At 43.4% G+C, this 10,241-nt stretch overlaps 1 protein-coding gene across 1 annotated transcript; it reads right to left on the bottom strand.

The window, feature by feature from the left end:
* Positions 1–7,588: 7,588 nt before the first annotated feature.
* Positions 7,589–9,333, bottom strand: LOC125775209 (D-amino-acid oxidase). The gene is made up of 4 exons (XM_049445760.1): positions 9,029–9,333; positions 8,444–8,953; positions 8,180–8,379; positions 7,589–7,856 (listed from the first exon to the last, which is right to left on the bottom strand). Exons 1-4 carry the CDS (start codon positions 9,217–9,219, stop codon positions 7,714–7,716), a joined length of 1,044 nt encoding a protein of 347 aa, XP_049301717.1. The 5' UTR covers positions 9,220–9,333; the 3' UTR covers positions 7,589–7,713.
* Between the last annotated feature and the right edge of the window lie 908 nt (positions 9,334–10,241).

Below are 10,241 nucleotides of genomic sequence, written 5' to 3'. Positions count from 1 at the left end.
AGCATGCGCCCAATACGTCAAAAATGAAAATGCATCGCTCTTTCAAAATCAGTACCCTTCAGCGGTAGTCGCAATCATTCACAATCACTACGTGGATGACTATTTAGACAGTTTCGATAATGAGGATTCCGCGGTAAAAAGAACCCGACAGGTAATCGAAATCCACGATAAAGCTAATTTTTTTATTAGAAACTTCATATCAAATTCAAATGAAGTGTTGAAAAGTCTGCCACCGGGAAGAGTGAGCGAGAACAAATTGATCAAATTAGGCGAGAAAGATGAAAATTTCGACAAAATACTTGGCCAATGGTGGGATAGGGAAGAAGATGCATTAAAATACGTGCCGAAAGGATTATATGAATTAGGAGGAGAAGTTACAAAAAGGATGTTGCTTTCTAACATAATGAAGATTTATGATCCCCTAGGACTTATTGCGAATTACATAATAGAGTCGAAGATTTTGATGCAGGATATTTGGAAGCAAGGGCTCGATTGGGATGCCAAACTACCCAGAAATTTAGCAGACCGATGGCAGGAGTGGGTAGAAAGGATGAAGGGTATAGAGAACATAAAAATTCCGCGTTGCTATTCAGTAGCGGAAGATGTTGCAAAAAGAGAATTTCACGTTTTCGTAGACGCATCAGAAAAGGCGTTCGCAGCGGTTGTCTACATGCGCACTATTCATCAACAAGGAATCGATATCTGCATTGTTGCAGCAAAATCACGCGTTGCTCCTACTAAACCGCTATCCATACCGCGTTTAGAGTTGCAAGCAGCTGTGTTAGGAGCCAGATTAGCTGAAACGCTTAGAAGAGAAATGAGGATCGACATAAACGAGACGTGTTATTGGACCGACTCGAAAACAGTTTTAGCATGGATCAGTTCAGAGCCAAGAAACTACAAACAGTTTGTTGCGTTAAGAGTAGGAGAAATTCTCAATCGATCTGGTGTAAATCAATGGCATTGGATAGGAACGAAAGATAACCCAGCCGATGAGGCAACAAAGGTAATAAAGGGACCCTCAATTTGGTTCAAAGGACCTTCATTTTTAAAGGCGTCTTATATTCAATATGATGGATTTGAACCGACGACGCTTGAAGAAATTCGACCGGTGCACACTATTAATGCAGTGAACCGACTAGATTGGGAAGTAATCAATGTAAAATGGTCTTCAAATTGGATGAAACTTAGGCGCGCGATAGCTATCTGCCTAAAATATCTTGAATGGTTGAAAGCAAAGGTTAATAACAACTCATTCTCACCAATCATTAGTAAGGGAAATTTAGATAAAGCAGAGCATCTTTTGTTTAAAAAAGCACAGTGGGAGGGGTTCAGTGACGAAATGGCAGCCTTAGCTGCAGGACATCCAATAAGCAACAGGAGCGACATAAAAAACCTCTGCCCGGTCCTGGACGAAAATAACGTAATGAGAGCCGAAAGCCGATTAACCAGAGCGCAATTTTTGGGGGAAGATACTAAAAGACCGACCATACTCCCAAAGCACAACTATATCACTACACTAATAATACGTTACTATCACGAAAAATACTTACACAGAAAGACAGAGACGGTTATAGCTGCAATCAGACAGCGCTTCTGGGTAGTTGATTTAAGAGCAACGCTCAAAAGAGTCGTGACATATTGTCAAAAATGCAAGAACGATAGAGCCAAACCACAACCGCCAATGATGGCACCTTTGCCTGCATGTAGAACGACACCATTCGTTAAACCGTTTACGCATACGGGTGCAGATTATTTTGGCCCGCTTACTGTTTACATTGGAAGGCGATCCGAAAAAAGATGGTGCGCTCTATTTACCTGCCTCTCTACTAGAGCAGTGCACTTGGAGTTGGCAAGCGATCTTAGCGCGAATTCTTTCCTTGTATGTCTGAGGGCAATGCAACACAGACGCGGAAAGATCGCTCATCTATATTGTGACAATGGCACGAATTTCGTAGGTGCGTGCCGCGAAATAACAAAGTTGCAAGAAAAATGCGCTACGGAGGGAATATATTTTCACTTCAACCCACCGGCGGCGCCACACTTTGGAGGGTCGTGGGAGAGAATGGTACAAGAGGTAAAAAGCCTTCTCTCACTATGCAACGAACCCTATCAAGAAGCAGTACTTAGAAGCGCGCTAACTGAGATTGAATTCATGATCAATAATAGGCCTCTTACGCATATTCCTTTGGACCACGAAGACGATGAGCCTCTCACACCAAACCACTTTCTAATAGGCTGTTCTGGAGAAGCAGAACCAACTCAGTGTGAGATTTCGGAAGCTGAAGCTTTAAAGACACATTGGAAGAAATCCCAATGGGTTGCACAAAAATACTGGTCTAGGTGGATAAAAGAATTTCTACCTCGATTGGTAACGCGAGAGAAATGGTTAAAACCAGTGAAAGAATTGCGCATAGGCGACATAGTAGCGTTTCCAGATGAGCAGACTCGCGGAAGGTGGCGTAAGGGGATAATTACGCAAGTGCAAGAAGGAAAGGATAAACAGGTTCGATCCGTAACGATAAGAGTAGGAAGTTTATTTATTAGAAGACCAGCGGTAAAGGTCGCACGGTTGGAGGTTCGCGCCGAAGAAGAAATAGGTAGGACATAATTCCGTCAGCTTATTATTGTTTGTAACACCTCTACGAGGAATTACGGGGGAGAGGATGTCGCTGACGGAAATTATGTCCTTTTTAGGAACCGATGTCCGCGCTCAAAAAAGGTCCCTAGCTTAGGAGAATAGTAGATGGAGAGCGGACTTAGCCGCTCTCAACGTAAAGATAAGCTAGGAGACTAAGCTTACCTCTCTCGCATCGCTTCGCCGTGAAGCGATGAGTGAGAGGGAAGTTAAGCGTCTCTGTCTGTCTCGCTTGCTCCTGCAGGCGTAGACAGATAATGCAAGGACAATGCGGGGATCGGCGCGAAAAATCCTCCCCAAAATTATTAAATTTATTAGGCAAATAGGGAAATAATTGAGGAAATAGCTACAGGAAATTAGAGGAAATTACAGGAATTACAGGAAATTAGGAAATTGTTACAGGAATTAATAATATAAATAAGAAGTAGGGCGAAAGGATAAAGGGTGAATAAAGGGTTGAGAAACGCGAGGAAAACACGGTTATGCGTCGCCGTCAAGGAAATGTATCGCTTATGTATCGCTAAGGCAGCATGTACGATAAAAGGGGGCTACGGGGAGGTAGCCCTAAATAAACAAGCTTTCTCACAACCGGAACAAAAAGCCTTTTTATTTCGGTTGGCCGCGGATAAATTAGTTTAGTTTCTACCTTCTCTCACCCTCGGTCCGAGTTTGATACTCCGGTCCGAGAGCTCAACACGGGTTTATCGCCCTGCTGTGCTGGGAACACGGAGTTTCGAATAACACAGGTTGAAATCTCCATCTCATTTATCTCAAATAACCCACAAAAAAGGATTTCAATATTGCTTAATTCTTTTGAACATTTGTTTGACTGACTAATACACCATTGTTCTTGGTGAATGCCAAATGAAAAAGCCATTAGTTCTTTTATTTCCCTTTCCAAGGTATTTCGAGCTATGATCACAATACTTTCACCTTAATGAAGTCATTCCAAATGATAAAGAACAACGATTTGATACTATCTGTTTTGTAAAGTTTGTGCTCTGTTTAACAAAGGGCACCATCTCGCTGCTCTCCTTAGCACTCGTTAATGGCGTTGGTTTTAAACTTTTTCTTTGAAATCACAACTCCTTCAAGACTTCAGAAAACAAAGAGAATAGAAAGTGAAGAAGGATCTGTTACAGTTCTTCCTCATTCACGTTCGGGTTGCGGTGCGAATCACGGAACGGGATGCCGGATGAATTTTGATTTATATGTTGGAATAATTGACGAGATTGATCGATGTGCGTACAAAGCATGGCACACCCGAACACGAATGACGAAAGCCGTGCGGTAACGGAAGGGGAAATGATGTTGGATGAAGAAGACTTGAAATCTTTCGCAAGTTTCCGGCCTGTTCGAGTTGTTTAGCGAGAAATATTATGATTTATCTGCCATCCGCAACGGGTTACTTTCCTTTGCGGGAAGGAATTGTGGTGGTGCTGCACTTTTGTAATTTTGATGACGCGGGCACACCCTTCCTGAGGAGCACATTGGTGCTATGCATTGGAGATATAAATCACCATCGGTTTCTGGAGAAGCTTCCTTTGCTGCCATAAATCATTGTAAACCGTGTCATGTTTGCTGAATTGGTTACATTTATGGTTGCAACAATCGATTTCTACAATCAGTTTAAAGCGTTTCCAATATTGCACTTTAAAAACTTCTCTCTTTATCTTGCTCGCCTTCTCTTCGTCTTTAACTCCTGCCAGGCAAATGATCACTATTTGCTAACAAAATAAGCCAAAGAAATGATTGCGAAAGAACTCCGCACATTTACTGGCAAAGTTTTCGAATCTTCCTTATGTAAAGCTTTCAGCAATGAATCATCGAAAAATGGCATGACAAAAAAAGTACAATATAATTGCAAAACGATATATCATCATTGAGTTGCTCTTTCGTATAACCGAACTGTAAACGATTGGGGGAAAAAAACTGCACTATGACGGTGACAAGATAACAGCATGGACATAATTGTTACATTTGCCAATATCGTACACTCCCTCATGTACTAAATGTGAAGCGAGAATAAAACTCTTCATTTGTCTGTATGTCAAACATTTGACAAAAATAAATTGAATTTTAGCGTTATCTCACATTAGTCAGTTGCTTGTGCGATTCTATTGTGCTGTACCATGGACACAGGGGAAGTAACTGTTGGCCATCGCAAAGGATACTGCTCAACAGTCGGTACAAGCTTTACACCATCCTTGAAAACACCATCGTACCAAGTGCACCGGCTGTTCAAGTTACGTCATTAATCTTCTTTAATTATAAACTAATTGTTTGCGGATAGTGAAAGTAATAACAATCATTTGTTCCAAACATCAATGTGCTTTGTGTAGAGAGGCGAGAAAAGAAGAAAAAAAGAACCAAAAGATAAAGCACCACATTGTTTATGCTTTGCCTTTGTGCTAGCATCCAGGGCAATCATGGCGTTGCGATTCAATTCAGTTTAGATTGTAAATTGTTCCTGGACAGAGAAAATGTGAAGGAAGTAAAATCTTGTACCGGGTGCAATCTTCTACAAGGTTGGATGTAACAAACATTCTCCGGGAAACTGATTAGTGATCGTTTATCATTAAACTAAATAAACATTGATGATCTTATAACCTATTCGGTTGTCTCATAGATGAGATGTCATTCAGGGTATTTAAAATTAACTTCCGTAGTTTCAATATAACTTAAGTAGTTGTCCTTGGAGAGGCACAACTTGATAACGATCCATAACGTTTCCTTTCTTGGTTTAAATACGAAAGGAAATTTAATCTAATAACCGTGTTCCCGAACGGTAACCAGCAGGAGTTTTAATTTAATTAAAGCACCAAAATCGCTCCCACAATAAGAGTCCCACTGATTGTAACCTACCGGGATGGTTAGGATTGGTTTTCGGGGCCAGGCACAAATGGGAATTAACGGTACGGATGGTAGCCACTCATCCGTATGGAAGGAAGTAGCATTTGTCCAACTGGTTAGCAACAGTAAACGAAATATCCACACGATGCCCTCCGGAATTGGGCTGACACATGTTGCCCCGACTTTTCCACTATGGCTATGACGTTTGCCGACTACCAGCACGACTACAAGAAGAGTACGCAATTCACCACCACCACCGGTGTGAAAGATGTTACACGATTCTCTATCCCTTTTTCGGGGTAGAAATTCTTGCCCTTCTACGCGTGGGTCATAGTTGGTACCGAAACGACCTAACGAATGGAGTACGATGCCTCAGTTGGTAGGCAACTCTCTAATTCAGTTAATTTTGGCTACGGCAATGATGATGGCGACAACGGTTGTCGGCTTCGTCGATGCCGGTGCCCAACAAAAGTAGCCCCAACTTCCCCTGGGGGCTTGTTTCATGTTTGCATTCGCGGCACACAGCTATGAACTGGTATGGCCGACGGCAGCATAACACTACACGATAACTCTGCCGGAAGGAAGTTATTAGCTATTGCATGCATTGCTCCACCCCCTAGGAGGGTTACCGCCGGAACTCTGTTGGGGGTGGAAATTTCGTGTGTTATAATTTCTGATATTATTTTCCTGCCCCTTTTGCCCTTGCACGCGGGGGCTTTTCGGATGTATGCTCTGTATGCTTCTTCTCGTAGAACCCTGGATACATATGGCTTATGACACCAAAGTCAGTGAGATACGGGTGTGCATTTCGGATACAAGAACAGTGCGTCGGAAATTCACCGTCTCCCCCAAACCCCCGCACGGCAGAAGTCGCAGGCGTCGGTGGCGAATTTCTCGTAATCATCATATTTCACCCAAAAAGGAACTAGCTGAACAAAAAGTCTATGCCGGAGAGAAATGCGACCGACAACGGATTCGACTACACGTTCATCTGACAATATTATCTATTCTCGGTATCTGTTTCTCATGAATGTGGTTGCATGACTGTTAACTAACGAGCATGTATGAGCATGGTCTCTCTGGTGTTCGGTTCCAGGCGCAGGTTGGCGAAGGCAGGCGGAGGCAGGCAGAGTTAGGAGGAGTCAGACGGAGTCAGGCGGAGGCAGGCGGAGACAGGCGGAGGCAGGCGGAGTCAGGCGGAGTAAGGCGGAGTAAGGCGGAGTAAGGCGTAATCAGGCGGAGGCAGGCGGAGGCAAGCGGAGGCAGGCGGACGGTTCCGGGGGGCGAACATCATCACAGGCCTCGAACAGGTCGGGCATCATCTCAGCGCGGCTGAAGGATCATTTCTTATCGCAACCGATAAAGTAGTATGACTGAAGGGAACAATTTCGGGCCTGCACTGCAGATGGAATAAACGTGCGCCACCACGGTTCATGTGCGACAGTCAGAGGAAAAGCTCTTTTACGCATGTCAACATTTGCAGACACCCGTTTCACTATCAACTGGCATAGGGTGTTTAGATGGTGACGGGCTCTTTCGTCGGAGATGTGGTGTATTTGCATAAATTTCTAATTTATCAGCAACATGTGCAATGTCCTGCCTTTGCCTAAACGTCCTGAAGGACTGATTGCTAAGGGGCTCGTACCGCAGGTTGACACCTTCCACCGTGCGGAACTTATGCCACTCATGGGCCACCGTTAGCCGTAGTTCGTGAATCTTGAAGGGTATTTGTACAACAGTACCGTTACTCGTAGTTAGTCTTTAACCATTGTCATAATGTTGGAGCGATCTTCGCCAAATAGCTGCTGATGGTAACAAGTAAGCAATCTCTTTAAGCATTAGCCCAAGATAGGGAAATCCTTTTGTACCTTTTTGGCATGTAAAACATGGTCGTATCACTTGCGCTACTTTGTAGCGAGGACAAAAGATTCCACAACTGACACTAGCGACAAGTGTACAAAGCACTTCATGGTAAGCGTAACATTTCCGAAGCAGCTGTTTGTGACTGTATCTATGGACTTTATGCATGGAACAATATTTGTAAAATCTTGCATTTTAATGGTAGAAAGTTACATTAGAGAAATATGTTGTTTAAAATTCTGATTAATGAAATCTACATTCAAAATGGATTTTATTTGTAAATAGATAACTAATGTACACCTAATTTTTCAAGTAGTTCCTTTCAACAGTAAATACATACAACTTTGGTGTTAAGTTACACACTACAATTTAGATGAGGTGGGTTTACTCCAACCGAGAGTATTACTGATTTCGACCACTTCCTTAGCACAGCCCCAGCACAGCGTCACTCCACATCCACCGTGTCCGTAGTTATGGATGATTGGAACAGAGTTTCGTTTATCATCTGCGAAGAGAAACAAAATAATATATTATGAATAACCCAGCAAAGATTTATTAAAAATGATAAGAAACTATATTCGTGCACAACGTGCTCGGAAAGATCCTGTTGAATCATGGTACAAACAACACACATCCCCAGCGAAGTGAAAAAAGCTTCAAAACAACTCATCGCTTATCAGTGCAATGACGCGTGATGCTTGTTGCTGCCTAGGCGCGTTACTATAATGCGATGCAATCTCGCATTTCTAAACAGGGCAAACCGGGGCGTGAGACAAGTTCGTTGTCATGGGGCGTGAAAAAAGACGCGTGAAATATAAATGAGCTTACCTGATCGATAGTGTTCCATCTCGAGACGCACGCTGTCACGGCCGGGTCGCAGACCAACCCACTCGTTTGTGACAGTCGCGCTACGAAGGCTTGGCAGCATACGCTCACATCCATCGAAAATAAATCGACTATCGTCACGTGCAACGTTACGATTGAAGTCATTCATCTGATGCGTACCGCCCAATATGACTGTCTCACAGCTGAGAATGGAAAGGAATTCGCATTATTGTCTGAAATCCCGCCAACGATCGAATTAACGCTTACTTGGGAATTATATAATTTCCATCATCACTGTCATCGAGAATCACTTCATAAATCCACGGTGCACTAACCCGCGCTACCTGACCTCGGATGGGATGTACCGCCTTGTCACTAGCCAACTCCAACGCACCCAAACCACTACAGTTGACGATCAGATCCACCGGTCGGTTTAGAATTATTTCATCAAAGTTGCACACTTTCGATGCGACAAACTTTCCACCAACAGCGATAAACCGATTAAACAGGTACGGCAACAACCCGGCCGGTTCGCAGGTGAACGTGGCAAAGTGATATCCACCGGTGTACATACGGCCATGCTCGTTACTGAGTCGCTGCAGTTCCGATTCGTTGATCTTCTGACAACCGAACACTATATCCTTCCAGGCCGGTTCCGGATATCCATTAGGATCTGTCGTTAGCCTCATGCACGGTTGCAGACAAACACCGATCTTTCCACCCAACCCATTCTTCCACAGCTGATGGAAGAACAAGTGTGTTTCGGCAGACCATTTACTAAAAAATCAAAACCAGGCGTTACTGAAGACATCGTCGTTACATAGAACTGTTTGGTAAAGAAACTATTCTTACACTATCTTATGATCGGGTGTTTTCCCACAGTAATATGGACCCCATAAACCGGCCGACCCGTCACCAGTCGTGTTAGGGCTAACGCTTTCCGAAATTAAAGTAACATTAGCCACATTGTAATAATGTTCAGCCAACTGCACTGCAACACTCAGACCACTTACACCGGCACCGATTACTACAATCTGTTTCATGTTGCAAAATACACTTCTGCCGAATCGAATTCGAACTTTTTTTTTTTTGGTTACATACACTAACTACCTCCGGCCGATCCGATCGTTCACACTGTACTGATCGTGCCGGTAACCGAAGGGAAGTATTTTGTATTCCCCATCGAGCCGTCCCCTGTTATCAACAGTGTTGTGATTTTTCTCGATTGTTTACCCCCGCCACTTGTTTCTGCTTTGCTTTATTCCCCTCTATCTGCTGGTGCGATAAGGATTAGCGCTGTATAGAAACGCATTGAGCTAGACTTATCTGGCAATATTTTGATTATATTTACCATCCGGCAATAGTCTGGCCAGCACGTCCAGTCAAGGTCTCTACCGGTGGTGCTGTTCGCTATGTGAGAAGATCGTGTGAAATTTGTAGATCTTACGAGAAGGCAAAAGATTATTGCACCACCTTGATAGTTGTGTTGTGTCAGGTGACGAAATTGAAATTTAGTGCCATACGTTTGCAGACGTCACTCTGTCTTTCGAACTCTATCTCTGTCTCCCAAAGGGACTAAAGAAAGGAGCAATCTAGCAACACCTTCTTTGCAATGGTTCTGATTTCAGGAAGGTAATTGGAAATATCGTTCAATTGCTTTGTGGGAAAATGTGTAGAAGGAAGTAAAGATGATAATCCTCTCCGGTGTTCGATGTACGGGCTTTACGTTCGACAGAATTCCTAAAGGGCAAACCCCTAGTGTTCCGATGGATTTGAAGAAAACAGAAGATACTCTCTGCCTTACTCTCCATCACTGTCATTCACGATACCACAAAGGACAAACACGTCAGAGTGGTGTCAAGTGGCCCTGAGTCGCTTAAAGAAGAACATTATCTAATTCTCCATCTGGGAACAATAAAAGAGAATTATCGAAATCGAGTTCATCGCAGTGAATAATTGATTAAATTGTAATGTACCATTTATGTAGTTCCCCTTGCAGCTACTGTCAACTGCCTACCCATTAGCCTACTGGTCTCCCCCTCCCACCCCCTTACTGCTGCATGAT

This window comes from Anopheles funestus, chromosome 2RL, assembly GCF_943734845.2.
Source record: "Anopheles funestus chromosome 2RL, idAnoFuneDA-416_04, whole genome shotgun sequence".
Lineage (NCBI taxonomy): Eukaryota > Metazoa > Arthropoda > Insecta > Diptera > Culicidae > Anopheles > Anopheles funestus.
Note: the sequence above shows the minus strand (reverse complement) of the source record. Positions and strands in the feature narration are given on the sequence as shown.